The sequence below is a fragment of the Hydra vulgaris genome, chromosome 04 (genome assembly GCF_038396675.1).
Source record: "Hydra vulgaris chromosome 04, alternate assembly HydraT2T_AEP".
NCBI classification, from domain to species: domain Eukaryota; kingdom Metazoa; phylum Cnidaria; class Hydrozoa; order Anthoathecata; family Hydridae; genus Hydra; species Hydra vulgaris.
In genome coordinates this window covers 7,881,011-7,905,202 of record NC_088923.1, presented here as the reverse complement: position 1 = coordinate 7,905,202, position 24,192 = coordinate 7,881,011, and the positions used below count along the sequence as shown (strand labels likewise).

General features: G+C 30.0%; 2 protein-coding genes and 1 long non-coding RNA gene across 3 annotated transcripts; 2 read left to right on the top strand and 1 right to left on the bottom strand.

Annotated features, from left to right (window-relative positions):
- Window positions 1-704: 704 nt before the first annotated feature.
- LOC136078970 (uncharacterized) lies at window positions 705-3,110 on the top strand. The gene is made up of 2 exons (XM_065794753.1): window positions 705-1,124; window positions 1,346-3,110. The coding sequence occupies exon 2, from the start codon at window positions 1,399-1,401 to the stop codon at window positions 2,857-2,859; it is 1,461 nt and encodes a 486-aa protein (XP_065650825.1). The 5' UTR covers window positions 705-1,124; window positions 1,346-1,398; the 3' UTR covers window positions 2,860-3,110.
- A 6,944-nt stretch (window positions 3,111-10,054) lies between these two features.
- On the top strand, window positions 10,055-14,417 carry LOC136078969 (uncharacterized). The gene is made up of 3 exons (XR_010637828.1): window positions 10,055-10,393; window positions 14,039-14,085; window positions 14,290-14,417. It is a non-coding gene; the product is annotated as an uncharacterized LOC136078969 (long non-coding RNA).
- Window positions 14,418-20,934: 6,517 nt separating this feature from the next.
- On the bottom strand, window positions 20,935-22,575 carry LOC136078968 (uncharacterized). The gene is made up of 2 exons (XM_065794752.1): window positions 21,550-22,575; window positions 20,935-21,311 (listed from the first exon to the last, which is right to left on the bottom strand). Exons 1-2 carry the CDS (start codon window positions 21,691-21,693, stop codon window positions 20,955-20,957), a joined length of 501 nt encoding a protein of 166 aa, XP_065650824.1. The 5' UTR covers window positions 21,694-22,575; the 3' UTR covers window positions 20,935-20,954.
- Between the last annotated feature and the right edge of the window lie 1,617 nt (window positions 22,576-24,192).

Sequence of the window (24,192 nt, the reverse complement as noted above, 5' to 3'; positions counted from 1 at the left end):
AATCCATGGACTTTGTGGACTTTTAAGCTTGGTTTTAATTTCCTTCATTGGAAACGCTTTGTCGTACCCATTAAAGAACTCGTTGTAAAAAAATTCATAGGCTTTATTTGTATCCTTGCAGTTATGTAGTTGTTTCCAGTTTACTTTGAGAAAATAATTTCTAAATTCCTTAATATTAAGTTCAGTAATCTGCCTTTTTATTTGCGTTAGTACTTTGCTTGTTTTTTCTTTTTTATAAAAGTCAGATAGAAATAAATTGGAAAGTGGTCGCTTATATCTCTTTAAATCATTCCGCTTTGAATTTTGTAAAAATATTAGTAAAAATATTATCAATGTTGCATTGAAAAAGAGAGTTTAAGAAACGTTTAACATCGTTATTAGTTTTAATATCAATAAAGTTTAGTTTTAAGACCCGCGTGATGTAAATTTGTTTACTTTTTATTTATTTTTTGCTTTTTTTATAATACCACACTGTGCACTCCTGAGACCGCCAGGGTAAATTTTGGTTTACTTTAAATTTTTTTGTTTATTTACTATTAATGGGTTAAACAAAGTATTTTAAAATAGTTTTTAAAATCTAAACTAACTTTTAAACATAAAAATTTTAAATTTAATTAATTGAAATGTCTAAAATAAATTGCGTCATTATATGATTGCATCATCTATTCTATTTGGTACAAAATGTTGCAATACCGATGAAAATTATTATTACGGTTAAAAGCGATCATATAACACTTATATTTTTTGTCAAAAAACGGCCGACGAAAAATGTCTAATTTGTGCATGTTGCTTTATTTCCTTTGGAAAAGGATCACATAAACTTATTAAAGTAACTCCCGCATTACAACTTCACATTCAAAATTTGATTTGGAGAGAATATGATGTAGAAAAAGAGTGTTGTCCGAAAAACATTTGTAATTCTTGCAAAATAAATTTATATGCATTGAACAGGGGTGAAACATCAAAATTAAATGATTGGATTGAGAAAATATCTCAAATAAACAGACAAAAACTCAGAAGATCATCTGATATTAGTGAAATATCTGAACAGATCACAACAAATAATCAAGATATCGTTGATAAAATTGTTAAAAAGATATGTCCTTCTTGCTTTTCTACAATAGGTATGATTTCCTTAAGTAAATTAAAAATATTGTATAACTTATATATTTTAGCTAATAAACTATTTCTTCAATTATTAAAAAAAATTATTTAAATTTAGCATAGAGTCTATGCTAGTCAATACATAGTCTATGATAGACTTATTAAATATTAGTGTATTATTTTTATATGTTTTACAAATATAATAATATCAGAGTTTTTCCTACTTTAAATTTCTATTTAGGCAAAGGAATTTCTCATTTTTGCTGTAAAAGTGAAGCTGTAAAAATTCTAATTATGTTGGCTGAAGGTCTTGGAAATGTATCCAGTGAGCAAGTTGCTTCTGGGATTCTCAAAATAAAAATGAAAAGAGACAATATTAAATCTGGAGACAAGTTTCCTTTAAAAACCTTTGGAAACAATCTTCTTCTTGTTGTTGGCACACCTGATAATAAATGCAGCAGAGCATCCGTTAAAAAGTTATCTCTAGAAACTATAATGGAAATCTCTAATACTTTAAACCTGAGTAAAAGAAAGACTAACCTACTTTGTAAACATATGCGACAAAATTTAGGGAAGAAAATGTTAGAACCAAATATAGCAACTCAGATAGAGGAGCTGCATAATATAGTTTCAGATTTTTATGATGTCAAAACTGAATCATTCATTTCAGGGGATGAAGAGATAAGTCGGAGTTTGGTATTTGTAAAAGACACTTCTGATTTAATTCTTCATATGATTAATGAAAGAAGTTTGAATCCTTATAGCACTATTGCTAAGATTTCCATTGATGGTGGACAGGGTTTTCTTAAATGCGTTATAAATGTTTTTGACCCACTATGTAAACATACAACTTCAGAAAGTCTTGATGATTGTGGTGTAAAAAGATCATTGGTTTTGGCTTTAGTTGAAGATGTTTCAGAGCATAATGGTAATCTTAGCAAACTATTGAAACCACTAGCTCTGAGAGATGTAAAATATTCAATAGCATTTGATCTAAAATGTGGTAACTCTTTATTTGGTTTAAGCAGTCACAGCAGCAAGCATGCATGTCTCTGGTGTGAAGAGGAAAGTACTCTTGAGAGCGGAAAAAAAAGAACTTTAGGTTCAATTGATATCAACTACAATAAGTTCATTGAAGATGGATGCAAAAAGAATCACATGATGGAATTTAAAAACTGTATTTCTCCTAGGGTTGTGTATCTTGATGAACCTCTAGAAACTTTAGTAGAACATCTCATTCCTCCACCAGAGTTACACATTCTAATTGGTATTACTTCTATGTTTGTAAAAATATTAATTACATTGTGGCCTGATTTTGATTCGTGTCTTAAGTCGAATTATATAACCTATAGAGGTTACCACGGAACTGGTTTGGATGGTAATAATTCACAGAGACTTTTAGATAAATTAGATAATTTAGAAGTTAACCTTCTAAGTGCAGCCTCTATATTACCAAATATGATATTTCTCCAACCTGTAGTTAGCTGTCTTAGAAAGTTTTCAATTATTAAAGTAAAAGGTTTTAGCATGTTTATTGGAGAACCTATTGCTGAATCAGTTTTAGATTTTAAAAAAGCTTTTGAAAATCTGCTGCTTCATCTTCTGGAAAAGTTTAACTACCAATTAAATATTAGCTGGAAAGTTCATATTTTAGTATGTCATCTTGTTCCTTTTCTTCAGCATAGTCAGTTTGGGCTTGGTGTATATGCTGAGCAGGCAGGAGAAAGTGCTCACCACTATCACTATCAAGTATGAAAGCGATACAAGCGTCGTTTGGAACACAATGATTATGCAAAACAGCTTAAGAAAAGTGTGATTGAGTTTGGTATAAACAGTTTCAAGTAGTCCTTTTCTCTCATTTTTTAAAATTGTGAACTTTGAAATGATTGAATTATTTTATAAGGAATTTTAATATTTCATGTTAAACTGCTACATTTATTGCCTTGATGTTATATTGTTAATCTAGAATTTATCTTAATTTTATCATAAAAGATCTCATTTTTTCATTTTAAAGTTGTATTTTTTGTAACAAAAAATGTTTTAGAAGTGTAATACTCCTATAAATTTTGAAAAAAAATCACCGCCCTCCTCATATTACCCCCTCCCCCTCCATCTGTTATTTTAGGTAAAAACTATTTTTGCAAAAAAAATGTTTAAAAGTTATTTTAGATTTTAAAAATTATTTTAATATACTTACCTAAACCCAATATTAATGATTAAACAAAAAAAATTAGAGTAAACCAAAATTTACCCTGGCGGTCTCAGGAGAGCACAGTGACCATGTTTTTGAACAAATTTTCTATTACCGCAAGGTGGTCAATACAAAGCAGTTATTAAAACGTTTTTTTTATTGTGTTTTAATAATTCGATAGTTAATGACTCATAATCCGCATTTGAGAATTTCTACTTTCTGAAAATGGATTGACTCGTGAATAAAAATGCATACACAGCCACCAATGCCACCACTTCGAGTTTGGTGGATTGCTTTATAACCAAGAATTTGAAACTTATTTTTTTCATTTTTGCACCATGTTTCGATTAAGCATATTACCTAAACTCAGAATTTATACTTTTTAGTATTGATTTAAAATTTTCAAAGATTTTACTCACACTACGTATGTTTAAAGTTAATGTTGAAAATAACGATTGCGATGCATTCATGAGGTTAGAAACTTTCTTAGTATCAAAATAATTTGAGTTGATTATGACGTCCTCAAAAAAGTTTACATCTAAATCAATATCATTATTCAAAAGAAATGTGTTTTGTTTATTAAAAATTTCAAAAAAATTTGTTGCCCTTAGTTTGTTAGCCATTTTTATTATTAAAATATGCAAAATTAAGATTAATATTGTTTTCTACCAGCATCATTTCGTCTTATTGTAAAATTGTAAATGTGTTTTTTCAAAATAATAAGTTTGTCATAATTTACAATAACGTTTTCTCCTTTTGATTTTCTTTCTTTCGGTTCTGTAAATAACTTCTTACGAAGGTTTGCCGTCTCTTGCGAGAAATATTCGTTTACGTAGATGTCTAGTCTTTTTCGTTTTTTTGTTTCTTTTAGGATGTTTGACTTGTCTTTAAATCTCAACAATTTTAATACAATGGTTCGAGATTGGGCTTCGTTTTCAAAACCTACTCGATATGCCCTTTCAATTTCAACTCATTTAACTAATTTTACGCATAACAAATTTTAAACCTTTTCTTCAGTTTCATCCCAGGTTTCATTTGCATTTTCAGGAATTTCAACTATCCTTAAATTATTTCACCTTGACCTGTCTTCAGAGATTTTTCATCTTTCGTTCAAAATATAGATATATTCAGTAGAAAATGGTGTTAGGAGAAAGATAATGTCAAGCACAGTAAAGAGAAGCAACTTTATGAGATGCTAGCTTTACAATGATTGTATATATGGTTTCCATGAGAAGTCAGAAGTGAACGATAATCCAAGAAGACGTAAAGAAAAGGTCTGCCATTCGTTGATACCGGAGTGTCAACAGTATTGCAATAATTGTTTGCAGTAAGTTGCTGAGTTTTGTTGGAATTAAAATTCAGAAACAACTGCAAGCCCGAACCTGTTACAGAAGTGAAATCAGATTCAAGATCGGCCTTTTCTAAGTGACAAACATGCTTTTCTAAAAGAAAAGCATTTTTATCAAGACAGGAGTACAAAGTTAAGTCATCACCAAACAGAGCCACTTCAACTGTAAGATTGTAAAAAAGATCATTAATGTAGATAAGACACAAAACTGGAGCATTGATTGAACTTTGAGGTACCGCAGAAGTTACCGGAAGTGTAGAAGAGTGTTGGCCTTCGAGGATGACCTTATTAATGTGGTTAGAAAGAAACAAACTGATAATCTCAAAAATATACCAGACACACCAAGATTATGGAGAAGACCAGCATGCCAAAGTTTGTAGAAAGCTTTAGATTTGCCAAGAGCAATAGCCTTAGCCTCTCCGCCTTCATCTAATGAACGATAAAATTTTTCAGTCACAGTAGTCAGCTGGAGAACGAGAGGATCGAAAACTGTATTGATTGTTTGACTTTAAGTTATTTGATTTAAATAGGATGTAAGAAATTTGTTGATTAAAGACTCACAAACCTAGCTGATAAGAAAGAGGAGACAAATTGGACGTTAGTTTGAGGGGTCAAAATGTTCTTCAGAGTTTTTTAAAAAATACAATCACAGACACCATTTTCCAGCAGGCAGAAAAACAAGATTCAACCAAGCACTTATTAAATAGTTTTGAGAGAATTAAAGAAAGTTATTGAGAGTTATTTTTTCAGACATTGACAGGAATGTTGTCTGGATTACAAGCCATAGAAGAGTTTAATTGAAACTAGCTGCCATGACCCGTAAAATTTGGGTTCAGGGGAGTTTATTTCAAACCTACCCCACACCTATCTTACACCAATTTTTATACTTATTCAGCTTTTTATCAACCATCTATATATTGCCGTAATCATTTTTGAATAAATGATTGAAAAATAATTCAATAACGTATTGCTCTTTTAGCAAACAAACAAACAAAAAAAATTAATACACGCACTTTATTCGCATCCTTGAGCTCACTAGAACTCTTTCCCCGTTCATCTATTTTGAAAAAAAAAGTATCAATAAAATGAAAACATCTTCATAATTTGAAAAAGAAAATTGTCTTTTAAATTTCCTTGATGCGCAGATAAACCTTTTTGATTGCGTAAACACTTAGCATAAGTGTCTTTAATATAGATAGCAGTTGCATGATATTTCTTGCGGCGTTTTTCAAAAGTCAAGGCTTAAAAAAAAGAATTTCAACCATTCATCAAAACTTTAAATTTACAAAGCAAAAGCACCAGAAAAACGGATCACGGGGAGCTAGGTATGTTAAATCCGCTCCTTAGAACAAAACATTTTCATTTTTTTAACTTGGGCGTATAAATTTATATATACAAATAAATACAGCAAAAAAACTTTCGATTGTTAAAATTAAGTTTTAAAGTTTTTGCTACGGGCTTTTTTCCCCCACAGCAACACCTTCATGAGTAGTACGACGGGCTTAGTTTTTTTTTATATGATTACGTTTCAGGCCATATCTTTTTTATAGACCATTCGCAGCTTGTTAATAGGTAATTAGTACTAAATAGGACTAGTTACATGAGCACATTGATGAAATAACTTGACATATGCGCAACAAATTTCTGCCGATGTTTTGATAATTTTAGAAATTTCATGCTTTTTTAAAAATTATCTTTCTTTCATTTGTTAGGAAAATTTTATCATCTGTAAATGACGTTAGTTTCAAAACTAACTTCATATTCAGTTCATTATAGTGGATTTTATTTGTGGGAAATGTTTTCCAAAGTTGTAAATACACATAAACTAGTATAGAGCAGCTTAAAAATGAATCAAAAGAGGCATTCTTACTTATGGATTTTAATATATCCGATTTTAAATGTTTTTTTTTATTTAAAATTTAAATACAAAAAAATAATTAATACAAAAATTATGTCACTGAGTGTGTCAACACACACCTATCCAAAATGGTCCCAACCTCAATTTTGAGGACCAAAAAAACGACCAATGGGGCATTATTCTGCAAAGGTCTCAGGAATCACCAGATGTAAAAATTAAAATCTAATCTCTACAGCCAAAGGAGAAAAACACATTTAAAGTTTTATAGCACTTTGCGCTCCTAATCGCACTTGAAGCCCCGTTGTAAATCTTTTTTTTTTTTTTCCACATATTTGGGTTATGGAGTTTTTAAAAAATATCAAAAACTCTTTACATATATGTGTCGGCTGTAACCTGACAAAAAATCAGCTCTTTAACACTTTTGTGTACAGGGACCTAAAGTATAGGGTATGGCGCTAAAAGCCTCTTTAAAAAGAGACAACGGATTACGTTTTTATTCTAACCTTATTATCGACTATGGAAGTTTCAAAATTTTAATAGAATGAAGTCTTGGTATGTACCTTTCAGGCAAAAAAAATAGAAGCAAGATATCTTTTATCTGTGCAAAAATACAGCTCCTAAAGTAGGAATATCGCCTTTGAAAAACAGCCGAAATATTGCAAGCTTTTTGTGGTTTTTATGCTTTTTAAAGATTCAAAGTTACATCAAATGACTAATTTAGTAAAAATATCATGTGACTAGTGGATATAGGACATTTATGTGTACTTTGTCTGCAAAAAGAGTGCTGTTTTTGTCCAAGTTTGTATAAAACATGGTGTAGAAAACACATTGTTAAAGGCACTTTTTCTAATTGTTCTAAATTTAAAAAATATAACAACCTCTTTATATATTAGTTGCTAAACCCACAGGTTTGCTTTGATGTTTTTATTTAAAATGATTGACCAAATATTGGATATAATAAAAACTTTTTTTCATATTGTAAAAATTACTTTAGAATTGTAAATTCAAAATTAATTGGCAATTTATAAAAAAATTTCGATATTAATGTTAGAATAAAGTATTTTCAAACAAATCAAATATGCATAACCTTGTTGTGTTTTTTTCTTGTATTGAAGTCTCTCCTAAAATCTTTTATTGCTTTGACCAAGTTTTTTCTACTACTTAAAAATGTGAAAACAAATGCTACTTTTTTTCCGGGAAAAGCCACAACACCAAAGTAATTACATTTTTGCAGTCAACAGCAAAAAAATGAAAAAATGTTTTTACCAATACAAGCTTGTATTAAAGTTATTTTTCAAAGGTCAGTTTTTTAACCACTGAAATGCTATATAAAAGAAAAAAACTCATCAAGATTGTCGGCAACTTTTATGCTTCATTTGTTTTTCAAAATGTGACAGGCATATTTCTGAAATCATCAAGGAAAGAATACCAGGTAATTTTTATGGAAACTCCTTTGATTTTAAGGATAATAGAGTTCCATTGAGCATATGCAATTGCTGCAGAGCAATGGTACAAAAGCATGGAAAAGGAGATAAAAACTTGCTTCTTCCCAAGCTACATGACTTTAACAAAGTGGTTATTAGACCACAGACCAGAGGACTTGATTCTTGTAATTGCTTAACTTGCAAGATTGGCCAACTAAAAGGATATTCTACAAAGCTCACTTTTTCAACCGATCAAGATTTGAAAGAACCATTAAGTAGCTTTGATAAACTATGCTCAAACTGTCTCATTGTAGTCAAAAGAGCAATAACACATGATTGTTAACAAGCCATCAAGTTTGAAAACTTAAAGAAAATGATACCAACTGATTCCAGTCCTGCTGAAAAATTGCGTCCTCTGTAATAACTCAAAAGGCATCCTCTCCACAGGGCACAATTAGATTGAGCAGAGAAAGTGGTAAAAGTTTAACTATTACTCCAGGTCCCTACAGAGCTCAGTGCATGTCAAGAACTTCTCTAACTACTTTAAATATGCTTCAAGTTTAAATCAATACAGGTCTTTCGATTAAAAAGATTCAAGAATTGACTGTAACATTAAACAAGACTACAAATTCCAAAATTGTTTAAACAAAATTTATGGAAAATTTTACAATGGCTGGTCGAAAGGTTGAAAGTTTATTCAAAGTTTCCAAAATCTCACATACAAGGCCATCAACAAAAATGTAACTTCATCTTCTCCTTGGAATTGTAAATCATCTTTACAAATCAATGCTAGAGATATGGCCTAAAGGCAAAAATTGGCCATTACTTCTAAAATTGAAATTACAACCTTATCATGGTGGACAATTTGTTGGGAATGATTGTCATAAGCTTTTGAAGAACATCGATGTTTTGCAAAGAATTGTTGAAAGTGAAAAGGCAGACCATATTCTTGGTTTTGAAAAAACATTCCAACAAGATTGTTTTTAGTTTCTGTTGTGGAAGGACATTAAATAATGCATATGTTCAACATATCAACGAATTTACGAACTCATATCTTCAACTCCCAGTTTCAGTTACCCCAAAAGCCCATGCAGTGTTCTATCATGTTCCTGAATTTATTGCTCTAAAGGGTACAGCATTAGATAATTTTAGTAAGCAATCAACAGAAGCCTTGTATTCAATCTTCAGTGCGCAATGGGCTAGGTAAAAAAGAAACCATGATCAATCTGGTTATGGAGGCCAGTTAATGAAATATGTTATTGACTATAACAGCAAACAGCTTTGGATTCAATTTTTTAAATAATTCATATTTTATTTAAACAGTTAAACCGTAATTTCTAGAATTTCATTCTAGAAATACTTGGTATAACATTTGTTGTTAAGAAATATTCTTGTCTGAAATTTTTGTTTATATTATAAACTATATTAATTTATTTATAGTTTCATAAAATATCAAGTTTACTAAAACTTTTTCAGAAGCAAATATCTTATTTTGCAATTACTAAACAAAAAAATCTCAACAGGAATTTGAAGAAGAAGTAATAAACATCTTTACACCACCATAAAGTAATTTTTTTTAAAGGAAATCATTTTATGTCTGTATGTACGTGTTTTTTCAATCGGAGATTAAAGTTGAATTGGATTTTCTTATGTTTAATATCTTGAAAACTCATTTCAGTAACAATATATTTCTTGTTTTAATTAAAAAAAATTATTATTATTGTGTGCATTTCCAATATTTGGTCAATCATTTTAAAAAAAAACATCAAAGCAAACCTGTGGGTTTAGCAACTAATATATAAAGAGGTTGTTATATTTTTTAAATTTAGAACAATTAGAAAAATTGCTTTTAACAATGTGTTTTCTACCAATATGTTTTATACAAACTTGGACAAAAACAGCACTCTTTTTGCAGACAAAGTACGCATAAATGTCCTATATCCACTTGTCACATGATATTTTTACTAAATTAGTTATTTGATGTAACTTTGAATCTTTAAAAAGCATAAAAACCACAAAAAGCTGCAATATTTTGGCTGTTTTTCAAAGGCGAGATTCCTACTTTAAGAGCTGTATTTTTGCACAGATAAAAGATATCTTGCTTCTATTTTTTTTGCCTGAAACCCAGTGAAAAATAAAACCGTGTCCCACATGGGTTCCGCGTGGGTTCCGTGTGGGATTGATGGGATTTACGTGGGACGGATTTTCCCATGTGGTATCCGTATGGAAATTTGTCACCTTAAACCCATGTGGGTAATCCCACATGGGTTACATGTGGGAACCATATGGTATTTACACACATGGGAAATCCCACGTGGGTTTCCTGTGGGATTTGCATGGGAATTAATTTGAAAGCTGGAAACTAAAAAAAAAACTATAAAAAAATTTTTTAAATCGACATTGCATTGCGTTACGTTTATACTGTGTGAAAATATTTTATATTAATAAAGAGAATGGCAAGCAAGTATGTAAGTACCACGAATAATGTTTATCTTTCCTTATAGAAATAAGATTAAGATTTGTGCAAATAGACGTATTATTAGGATAATATAATAGTTATTTGAATATAGATCTTGAGTAAATTATTTGCAAACAATTAACTGATGCAAGTTGAAATGTTGTCAAAAACCAATCTTGCATGCATGGGACACTGCAGTGTCCCACAAAGAAATGCAGGTTTGAAAGTCAAAGAATTCCCAATTTTCTTTATTAAAAAAAGAAAAAAATAGGATGGGTTTCTGTAACTTTTTTTATGCTCCAAAACTTTTAACTTTAGATGTAATAAAGTCCTTAAGACTTAAGGGACTTACGAACTACATTGAGGAACAAAAACAGGATATTTACAGAAACTTTTCAATTTTTAATCTGGAGTACCACAGTGTTATTGATAATAAAGCCTCTGGGTCCAGTTTTCAAAGTAATATGATCTAAGTAATGTTTAAATAAAATAATATGCTTTAAAATGCATATAGTTATACATATAACTCCCGATAGTTAACTATATGTATAACTAGTTATACATATAATTTGTTATAAAAACTTATTTTTTAAGGTTATGCTTTAACAAATTAGTACCAATTAATTCAAATTCAAGATTTAGTTAAAGTTCAAGTTAATGTTCTTATTTATTCATTGTTTCTGTTAATTTTATATTTATTTGTTTAAATTTATCAGTTAGTACTATATTTTACTACAGTAAGAATGTTTATCATTGTTGAACGTGATTTTATGTTGTTATTGATGTTAAATTTATTACGTTTCAATAACTCAGATTGAATCTTAACTGAATTATTGTAAGCTTTGTAGGAGTTTGTTGTATATCAAATGGTGTTGTAAATAAAGTAAAAATAATATATATATATATATATATATATATATATATATATATATTTATATATATATATATATATAACATTAAAACAATAAAATTGATACAAAATTTCACTTTAAAACGAATACCATTAACATTGTGATGATAATAGCATTAGGAAACTAGTATTTATGTATTATTATTATACTATAAATAAATAGTTTTTTAATTCATTTTATAAAATGGAGACTGACAACTGATAATTAATGGAAATAAATACAAATTATAAAAATCATGTATTATTACTAAATACTATATTAATGCTAGTCTACAAAGTTAAAATCAATTTAGAGCATTGTTATTAGTTCTTTTGTGATTCGCACTTCCACTTCTGTCTCTCAAATTTATAAAATAGGTGGTTAAAGCTTGCTCAATAGGTAGGTTCTCAGCATAACAATGCTTTTTTCTTACACTTTCTAAAGAGAAATATGGCAAATTGATTACTTATTTTACTTAAATCGTAGGGTCATCTATGCATAATGATGTCAGATGATGACCCGGTTTGTTGAACAACTTCACCCTTTATCAAACTCAGTCAATTTTTTGCTATCTCCCATTGAAAATGATGTCAGTTTTTGTTATCTTATTATGATGGTATATCTGAATTGTTAATATAATATAAAAAATGCATATACCATCAATTTTTTTCTGGTTCAATTATACATTTATTCTCAACAGTACTAAAAGTAAAAAAAAAAAAAACATAAATTGTTCTTTCAGATAAGCAAGCTAATTTCTGAATTTAAATTGTTTTTCCTATGATCCTCTACAGTTTTAAGCAACAAAAGCAAGAAGTTTTTAGATCACATTGTTGGTGTAAATACCTCTAAAACCTGCTCATAGCTAGTTTTACTTTTTTTTAAATAAAATATTTTACTTTTTTTTTTAATTTAATTTTTTAATTGACATTATATTGGTCTCAACATCCCCTCCCCATTGTCAATTATTGTTAAACTCACGCTGCTCCTCTATCTACTGGCATCATTTATGGATGATCCCATAGCCTAAATACTATATATATATATATATATATATATATATATATATATATATATATATATATATATATATATATATATATATATATATATATATATATATATATATATATATATATATATATATATATATATATATATATATATATATATATATATATATATATATATATATATATATATTATTTTTACTTTATTTACAACACCATTTGATATACAACAAACCCTTACAAAGCTTATAATAATTCAGTTAAAATTCAATCTGAGTTATTGAAACATAAAAAATTTAACATCAATAGAAAAGTAAAGCTGTCATCATTTAAAATGTAAAGGGTGTTGTCAAAATATGTTGATAGTAAAATTAAGTTACTAATAAAATCACGTTCAACAATGATAAATATTCTTACTGTAGTAAGAATTAGTACTAGTTAACAAATTTGAACAAATAAATATAAAATAGTGAAAAAACAATGAACAAATAACTTGAACTTGAACTAAATCTTGAATTTGAATTAATTGGTTCTAATTTGTTCAAGCATAACCTTAAAAAATAAGTTTATATAATAAATTTTATGTATAACTAGTTATACATATAGTTAACTATCAGGAGTTATATGTATAACTGCATGCATTTTAAAGCATTTTTATTTAATTTATATATTACTTTAGATCATATTACTTTGAATACTGGACCAAGAGACTTTATTCCCAATTACACTGTGGTACTCCAGATTAAAAATTGAAAAGTTTCTGTAAATATCCTGTTTTTGTTCCTCAATGTACTTCGTTAGTCCCTTAAGTTTTATGAACCTTATTATATATAAAGTTAAAAGTTTTGGAGCCTAAAAAAAGTTACAGAAACCTCCTTATCTCCCCCCTATTTTATTTTTTTTTTTAAATAAAGAAAATTTGACTTTCAAACCTGCATTTCTTTGTGGGACACTGCAGTGTCCCATGCATGCATGCTTGGTTTTTGACAACATTAGAACTTGCATCAGTCAATTGTTTGCAGATAATATACTCAAGAACTATATTCAAATATCATATGAACATGTTAGAGAATGTTCATATGATATTTGAACATCACAAATTTAATAATATTGTTGTGATATGTTATATAAGTAATTCCATAATAGATTATGATATGAAAATAAGATAGGATATGAAGGCAATGATCAAAGAATAAATATACTTATAGAAATTTAGATGTTTGTTTATTAGTTTCAGAATATTATATTGTGTGACCGCGGCCTTCTATAATAACAGGCCTTGACATCGCGCAACAAAGTTGTTAAACTGAAGGCCAATTCCTAATCTGTGTTTACATTTTCATCTTTTAACATTAGACGAAAGTTTGTGTTCGCGCTTTTTTAATAAATCTTTAAAATGTGATGTGGTTTATAAATTAGATATCTTTAAAATGTGATGTGGTATATAAATTTAAAATGTGATGTGGTTTATAAATTAGATAGCCCAACATCAAGACGATAACGTTGTTATCGTCTTGATGTTGATGTAAGGTTCAAGGCGTTAACTTTGTAAGGTAATAATATTGTCAAATTAACGATAAGTTTTTTTAATAATTAAAATGCCTTAAAAATGCCTTTAAAATGCCGTGTACGGCATTTTGCGCGATGTCAAGGCCTGTTATTATAGAAGTCTACATCATTGAAAAAGTAGGTTTTTACATTTTTGTTTTTGTTTTTTTGTTTAACTACTTATCCTTATTGATCACTTTTTTTCAGGATTCTCCTCATGGGTTCAAGCTCATTACGCATAAACGTTAGTCATTGTAAGTAATAAATTAGGAAATAATTATTTGTGAAATATTGTAGTCATTAATGACTTCAAACTGATAATAATTAAAATTGCTCGACTAATAAGGTTCCTTATTAAAATTGCTCTCTCTCTCTCTCTCTCTCTATATATATATATATATATATATGTATATTTATATTTATATTTATATATATTTGTATTTATATTTTTTTTTTAGAAAATGTTTGAAGAAAGTTAGAAGATACTAAAAACCTTGGTATTATACAAGCCGAAGCGATTTAATTAATTCAATTGACAAAAAACGGCGTGTAAATCGCAAAAGAAAAAGTAATATTTTTAATATTCGTTTTGAATGTATTGATTAATAGCATTTATTTTTAAATAAATTCATTTTGCAACACGTTTTTTAATTTTATAAAATTTCGTCATAATAGTTTAAGGTAAATCCCACATAGGTTATAGGTGGAAAACATCACATGTAAAAGATCAAAAATGCTACACGTTTTGAATACCGAATGGGATAAAGTAGCAAATACCAGATTAAGTTAAGCCTCTCTGAAAGCTTCGATGATTGATTTTAAATTACTATTTAAGTAATTTTTAAATTAAAAGAATTTTAAAAATTATCATAGAAGCATTCGGACTTTCATTTGTCTAGTATTGACTACTTTTATACCATTTGGATTAAAATATGTGGCATTTAAGATCTATAACATGTCGTATTTTCCACCTATATCCCATGTAGGATTTACCACATAAAACCCATGTGGGATTTACCATATGAAACCCACATGGGACAAAATAATAATCCCCATATGGGTTACATATGGTAAAAACCCACGCGTATCCCATATGGGATTTACCATATGGAATCCATGTGGGATTTACCATATGAAACCCACATGGGACAAGATAATAATCCCCACATAGGTTAGATGTGGAAAAAATCCACGCGTACCCCATGTGCGCTTTTTCACTGGGAAGGTACATACCAAGATTTCATTCTGTTAAAATTTTGAAACTTCCATAGTCGATAATAAGGTTAGAACAAAAACGTATTCCGTTGTTGCTTTTTAAAGAGGCTTTTAGTGCCATACCCTATACTTTAGGTCCCTTACACAAAAAGTGTTAGAGAGCTGATTTTTTGTCAGGTTACAACCGACACATACAGTATTGGACAAAACATTTGCAACCAACATCACACAATGTTAAAAAGTGTTCCTAATTCTACATGTCTTAAAAACGAAACGAACTATACTACCACAGCAACACAGTTAAGGAGTCTGGAGTCATCGCATGCCATGACATGAGCAATCAGCTGACAGGTGACAACACACAGGCAGAATTTCGTTGACAAGTGCCGTTTTGCAGCGGACAAAACAAGTGCAACTTTTTTGGTTTGTTTCATTTTCTTAAGTCTGGTCGGTGTCAACGTCACAGAAGTTTTTTAATAATTAAAGGAAGTATCCAGAAGTTTCCAGAAGCATGCAGAAGCTTCCAGAAGTTTCCAGAAGAAGCATCTGGAAGCATCCAGTAGCATTCAGAAATATCCAGAAACAATCAGAAGCATCCAGACGCATCCAGAAGCTTCCAGAAGCATCAATAAGAAGCATCTAGAATCTTGCAGAACAGGTTTACACAGGTTTATTTTACTAGATAAGAGACATGTAAATCGACATGTAATTTAGTCAGTATATGGAAGTCAATCAGTCAGTATTATCAAGACAGTTTATCGAAGTGAGTTTTATCAAAGTGTTTTATCAAAGAACATCAATACAAGAAATGAAAAACAAGTGTTTCATTACATCAATACAGTCTACATCCAACCATCACGTTGTGTTCCACAGAGCATTATTGATTCATTACAAGGTAAATGTAACACGGTAAGCCTTGAGAAGTGTGATTATTTATTTTTATTATCTTTATGACTTCAAGTGCAAAAATGGCTTCCGATAGTCTTGGATTGGAACTAAGAAAGAAAATTATTGGCGATTACGTAAGTGGAATGTCACAAAAAAGTATTTGTGATAAATCAAGACTATGTTCCAAATATCGTTCTACGGGGAAGTTGGCAGCAGATAACAAAGGTGGAAGACCGCGTTCCACCACTTCTAGAGAGGATTCTATGATCGTCAGATCCGTCAAGAAGGATCCCTGGATGTCATCAGTCGAGATACAAAAGCAATTAGAACTGCCTGTATCGGACCGAACAATCAGACGACGTGCTGTTTAAGGTGGTAGTATAGTAATTAAAATTGAAAAATTTTTTTTTTTTTCAAATACATTTTTTAGCTAATATAACTATTGTAGAGTCGAAATCTTATCTTGCTTTATAATAAAAAAATCAGTATATACCTCTGAAATTGCTTTTAAATTGTTCAATATCAATTTTTATCCGTAGCAACGCTTTATTTACCAGGTTGCTACGGGTTTTTGCAATCAAAGTTATATATAAACAATAAAAACAGTTTCATGCTAAACTTTTATAATGAAAATTGTTAATCAGCAGTTACTTCTTGTTTATTGACTCGATTTATACGCGAATGAGCACGCTTTATTGCTATTTTATGCTCTTTATAAGTTCACCAATAGTCTATAGTGTAGTATACATCAGTCAATTTTTTAAATATCTTATTTTAATAAAAGTGTAATGGGTCGAACGAAAAGAAAACAATCTTCTAAAAGAGTATACCAAAATAAGATAAGAAAGTTTTATGGAAACAGACATACAAATGTCTGCAAAAATAATGAAACCGTAGCCATACCTTCAGTTGAAAACATACCATGTTCCTCATCCTACAAGAAGTTGTTCAACAAAGAAGTTGTAAATGAACCTCAACAGATAAATGAAGACTTTAACTTTATTATGAACTTTGGTTTACTTAAAAAAGCAATAATGGTCCTTAAATGCCCAGAATGTAACAAGTTAGTAAATTTGCAGTTTGATTCTTCAAAAAAATATGGCCTAAGTATTGGACTAAAAATTTGTTGCAGTGATTGTGAATGGGAAACGATTTTTTTTTCATCTGCTAAAATGGATAAAAAAATTAATTGTGTTGGACGAAAACGCTTTGACATAAACACTCGTACAGTAATTGCATTTCGTGAAATGGGTAAGGGATTTTCAGCAATAGAAACATTTTGTGGAATTATGAACATGAACCCTCCAATGAATAAAAACTGCTATAATGACACATTGCACATAATGTTGGATGTCTATCAAAGTTTGGTTGACAAAAGCATGTCAAATGCAGCAAATGAGTTACTATCAATCAATGAAACATCTAAAGATATTATTTGTGGGTTTGATGGATCATGGCAGAAACGTGGATACACCTCAAACAATGGATTAGTAACAGCTGTTGCTGTAGAAAATGGTAAGTGTGTTGATTACGAAATAGAAACAAAAACTTGTAAGTTGTGTTCTATATGGGAGTTAAAAAAGTACACACATCATGAAGAATATAATGATTTTCATTCCTTACATTATAAAAAGTGCAAAATCAGTCATACCGGTTCAGCCTCCTCTATGGAATCAAGTGGTACAATAAAAATATTTTTGCGTTCTGAAAAAAAAAATAATTTGAGATATACAACGTTTCTAGGAGATGGAGATAGCAGTTCATATGTTAATGTCGTTTCTGCAAAACCTTATGGAGATTTTGAAATAAAAAAAGCAGAGTGCATTGGGCATATTCAAAAACGTGTTGGTACTAGATTAAGAAACTTAAAAAAACAAAATAAAGAAACTTTATGTGATGGCAAAAAGTTAGGAGGAGCAGGTCGCTTAACAGAACATGTTATAAATACATTGCAAAATTATTATGGTAAGGCAATAAGGCAAAACGTTGGAAATTTATATGGAATGAAAAAGAGTGTTGCAGCTGTACTTTTTCACTGTTCTGAAAGTTGTGATGGCGAAACGCGTCATCAGTTTTGTTTGCGTACCAAAGATTCTTGGTGCAAATTCCAGTCTGACAAACTGACTGGCAAAATTTCATATAAAGAAAATATTTGTATTCCCGCTGCTGTCTGCAACACCATCAAACCAATATTTATAGACCTTGGTTCCGATAAACTTCTTGAAAAATGTTTGCATGGAAAAACGCAGAATCCCAATGAGTCTTTAAACCAGTTGATATGGAAGCGATGCCCAAAAGATATATTTATTGAAAGAACTGCTCTAAGTATAGGAGTAGCCTCAGCTGTACTAAATTTTAATGAAGGGCAGCAGTTCTTAAATAAATTGTTTAATGAGCTTGGAATGGAATTCGGTGTAAATGCGCAAAATTACTGTTTACGTAAAGACAATAAACGAATCATTAAAGCAGAAAAACAATGTAGTACTAAAGTAAAATCAAGAAGAAAAAAGTTAAGAGCAATAAAAAAAGGTTTTTGTGACCAAAATGAAGAACTGGAAGGTGTAACTTATAAAAGCGGTGAATTTTGAACTATTTTATTCTTCTTTTTTTTTTTAATTGCGTTTTTCTCAAAATCATGTATTTGGGGTTTGCGACGTGGATTTTTTAAAAAACCAATTATCAGATTTACTTGAAATTTGGCACACATACTCACTACATTAGTATCTACAACATACACTAGGATAATTTTTATTGCTTCTCTCGTTCAGTAATTTTTAATCATTTTTTTTCATAAATTACCCCCAAAATTGCAAAATTTTACACAAATGCAAATATTTTTTGATTTTTTTGACCATATCAAAATCTTCTAGTCTATGTTGCAATGCCACATGTAATATATCACCAGCCAAATTTTCAATAAAAAATATATAAGGGTTCTTGAAAAATCTCTGTCACAGTTTACCCCATTTATGGGCCTTCAGCGATAATTATGCTGAAGAAGATTTGTCATAATTTTTTTTTTTTTTTTTTTTTTTGCTTATTGATGTTATATTACACATTGTAGAATTTTTTTTTATTTGAAAAAGGTGATTTTTTTTTTTTTGTGCTAATTACTATACTACCACCTTAAGCCGGATTGTTTTCTCAACGCCCTGCAAAAAAACCGCTGATTTCACTAAAAAACCAGAAGAAAAGACTCCTGTTTGCTACATCTCATATTGACTGGAATATGCAGAAATGAAGAACTGTCCTGTTCAGTGATGAATCGAAGTTCAACATCATTGGGAGCGATGGCATTTGCCGTGTACGTCGACCGGCCGGAAAACGCCTCGATTTACGTTACTGCCATAAGACCGTGAAGCATGGTGGAGGCGATGTAATGGTCTTGGGGTGTTTTTCTGCTAACGGTCTAGGTCCAATACATCGAAACGATAGAATAATGGACCGTTTCATGTACAAAAATATCCTGAAAGATGTTATGTTACCTCATGCTGAATGGAATATGCCAATAAAATTGGTTTTTCAGCAAGACAACAATCCGAAACACACTGAAAAAGTAGTCAAGCAGTGGTTTGAAAACAATCACCTATTGGTGATGGATTGGCCGCCTCAATCTTCGGATCTCAACCCTATCGAGAACCTGTGGGAGATCGTCAACCGCAGAATTAATCGTGAAGGTGTTCGTAATAAGGATCAACTGTTTGAACATAATTTAGATATTTGCATACACTTTCGTAGACATTTTCTTACACAAAAAGTCTAGTTTATTTAACACCTACCCCACACCTACCCCACACCTACCCCACACCTACCCCACACCTACCCACACCTACTTTTGTACTTGTTCAGCTAGTTATCATTCCGTCTAAATCCTAAATCTACGTATATACCTCTATATATATCTACCTATATATCTATATTTATACCTACGTATATACCTAAATTTATATATATATATATCTGCATTTGAAAAATAGGACGCGGAGGATAGTCCTAATTTTTATGCGTTTTTTTTATCAATAAAATTAGGTTGGGCATCTGAAACAGTTAAGAAAACGGTAAAAAATGTTCTTAGTAATGACCCGTTAATTTAATTTTAAAAAATTTTAAAAAAACGTAAAAACTTTATTCAATGTATCGTCATTGTTCTTTTGTCTTTTTTTTGGTTTTTGATTTTATGTAATTGAACTGTACGCTTGTAATTTTACTTTTTAGCGTTACCTAATATTTAAATACATATTTATAATTGCGGCTTTATATTAAATTTAACGACAAATAATGAAAAAAACTTGATTGATTCAACGATTGACTCTAATTTTAGGCAAAATAAAAAATAGTCTATAAGCAACAAAATGTTTAGTAATTAAAACTACTACTTTTATTGTAAAATTAACAAAGAACAACAATAATTCAACTTGAAAGCTAAGAAAAATTTATGAGCTCTTATTTACTCGGAGATCTTGCTTGAACAACACGTGAGCTTTAAGAAATGTGTTCAGAAAAGCCTTGTAACTACTCAAAAATGACGTAAAACGTGGGTAAACGGTAAACGTTAACTGGAGGATTAATAGATGAAAAACGTGCGAGTAGACACTCAAAGAAATTTAACTATATTAATACGTAATAAAGTGCTTTAATTAGTAAAGCACATGACTTAAAATGCAGCCAAGTACAATACTCAAATAGAAAAAGTACTTAAATGTACACATTTAAAAAAATACTTAAAAAGCTTGCAAAACTTATCAATTACAGTAACGCGAGTAAATGTAATTTTTTACTTTCAACCCTTTTAAGGCATATATATATATATATATATATATATATATATATATATATATATATATATATATATATATATATATATATATATATATATATATATTTATATATCATATATATATATATATATATATATATATATATATATATATATATATATATATATATATATATATATATATATATATATATATATATATATATATAAACACGATAGCCAATGCATTGCTTTAATAGATGTCTAAAACTTTAAATCTAAGTATTTAATGAGTTTTTGCCGAAATGTTGCTGCTGCTGTTGTCAATCCTGGTGCAGGTTGAAGCCGCTTAATCAGTAGGTAGTTAGACGGAACTACTAGTTGCATAGTTGGTTCAGTAACCTTCTCCATACCTTCAAATATATCTTTTATGCCGTCAGTCACATCGCGAATTTCGCGGTTAACTTTTCTGCTGATATTGGCGATTGTCGATAGCTTGTCCTTGTTTGTCAGAATAACGACGAGTGCGTCATAGCTGTCTTCCACAGAGTCGGCTCGGCGAAACATGGATATCCACGGTCTAGTGTCACCTCCATGCTTTAGTGACTTTGGTAGTTGTTCCTACAATAATTTTTATTAACAATATATAAGTTACAACGTAACAACAACAACAACAGTCACAACAACAACATAGCATTAGCGGCACCAACAATAACAAACTAATAAAAATATAATAATGTAATTTTTGCAATAAAAAATGTAACAACATATTATTATTGTTCATGTATAACACAGACACACATTGTCATCGCAGAACAAGGTAAAATAATTTTAAGTAACATGAGTTGTAAACATTTACCTGTATGCCAGTAGCTTGCTTGACGTAACGACAGAGGTCAGAAACGGCAGATTCATAGGTAGCAGCCTCGGGTTCTTCGGCCATTGTGTCTTTCCATGGTGAGGACCGTGTGTAAACGGTGGCACATGCAGTCAAGTCGAACATTGTTCTTCAATGCTGCTACGACGTTCGATCCGTGGTCAGTTGTCACTGGCGTATCCTTTTCTGGCAAAGCATATTCAGCGAAGATGGTATTCACCGCAGTTGATATGTTGACACCCGTGTGAGCTTCAGTCCCAAAGTGGCGAATGGCCAACGTTGCATGTTGTACGCAAAATTGTCGGTCAATCCACGAAGCATGAACATCAAGGTACGCTTTTTTCCTGTAGTCGTCAGTGTACAAGTCGAGACACAGTGAAATTGTTCCATCTTCGATAGGCTCCTTAATAGCGTCTATTATTTTTTTCTTTATTTCTGCAGCTTGTAGCCGTGTAGCTTGCGTTACAGTTTCACGTTTAACTAGAGCGTCAGTGATGTCAAATTTTCCATACTTGGCGCCAAAGTCAACACATGTTTGAAGCAGTCTCTTAAAACCATCGTGTTCGACAGATCGAAAATAATGATAACCATCAGCACAGAATTCTACTTCTTTTCTTTTCATAAGGTCACAGTCATCTTTTGTCAATTGACACTTTAACGCGAAACATTGACGAATCTGCAGTTGTTTGCTGTCCTTCGTGCCGTATAATTTTGCATGATTTATGAGATTTTTTGTGCCAAAGCAGCTTAGACCATCAGCAGACTTATACGCATACACTTTTTTGCATACGGTACACGCACAGAAATATTTCAATTCAACACTCGATGGCTCTCCATTTCCGGCAACGTCACGCTTTTCAAATATTAAAGTAAACCTATCCCGAATCGCAGATTTTGCAGCCTCGTACGGTTTGAATAAATAATTATTGGGGTAACGTTTCAATTTATTTTCTAATTCATCGGCATTCGCCATCATGCTTAGTTTGAATTATTATGATGCTTTTAATTTAATTTTATGCTGTTTATATAGCCGTACTCAGCGATGAATTTGCTAAATGACGTCATTCACGCAGAAAAAAACGCTCTAATCGCTAACTGTAAAAAACTGCTCTTGTGTCATCGAAAGTAATTATGCTTTCGATGACGCAAGAGCAGTTTTTTATTACACTAATTATTATACATTATTTTTTTTTACATTAATACAACGGCCTGGATATCGATGTGTTGACGTCAATTCGACGGTTGGCTTTAATAAAACTGCGTCATTCGATAGCAAATCCGTTATATCTTAAGCGCAAATAATGAAATAAACATAACGGTGAAACGGCGAAAATACAATGAAAATGCAGCTAAGGCGTGGGTTATCAGTGGGTTATACTTCCTCAACCCAACCCAACCCAACCCAACCCAACCCAACCCATGGGTTAACCCAACCCACTAACAACTCTGTATATATATATATATATATATATATATATATATATATATATATATATATATATATATATATATATATATATATATATATATATATATATATATATATATATAAATATATATATATATATATATATATATATATATATATATATATATATATATATATATATATATATATATATATATATATATATATATATATATATATATATATATATATATATATACATATATATACTTATCAAACAGGTTTATCCCTAGTAGTCTTTAGTGATAAGCATTCGTCCAAATAAAATTAAAAAAAAGATTAAAAATTTTTTTTAAAGTTTTTCGTTTGAACTTTAGTCTCCGTAAAAAAAGTAATTATGCAACATGAATCAAAACTATTTTAACCGTTTAATGTTGCCATTAAACGGTTAAAAACTATGTTATCTAATCTCCTATCGGCAACCGATCTTGTTTAAACTTATATTATTTCCGATAGACATAAAGATATATGCTAATAATTGTTATTATTAAAGTAGGCAAACTGTGATTGTCTAGTATATATTTAATTTTTTCTTTGGAAGAGAGGAGATGTTTATGCAGAGCTATAATTTTTTATTAAAAGCTTTATTTGTAAAGGACTATTTGTTTTTAAGATCAAGTTCACTATGAGATCGATTTCACTATAATTCACTATAAAATTCAATATTTATCAATAAATAAACACGCAGATAAACAGAACTATATTCAAATATATAGAAAATTTTTTTTGTTATAAACATTTTTAATATTAAGTTGATTTAAATTATTTTTTAAATTACTATTGAAAAATGTCAAATAAAAGAAGAGTTATTAGTGACAGTGAACTTGATCTTTCTTCAAAAGATTATTACATCATTGCGAAACTTCAGGAAGGTAGTAGTGGAGGTGAACATTGCTTCAATGTAAATGAAAAAGAAGAGGTGACATGTAATGGTTACTTAAGTGACCAAAGTTCAGTATTTAAAGTTTACACTGCGTATTTGGAAAATGTAGACAGCAATGTATGTGTAATTCATTGTATTGCCAAAGATGTAGTTGTTGCAATCTCTGGAAATAAAATATGCTCTAAAAAACCCTCAATAGACTATAAAAATATCCAGAATGTTATTAATGTAGAGGATGTTGATGAAGAAACGTTATTTGAGCAAATTCCAGATA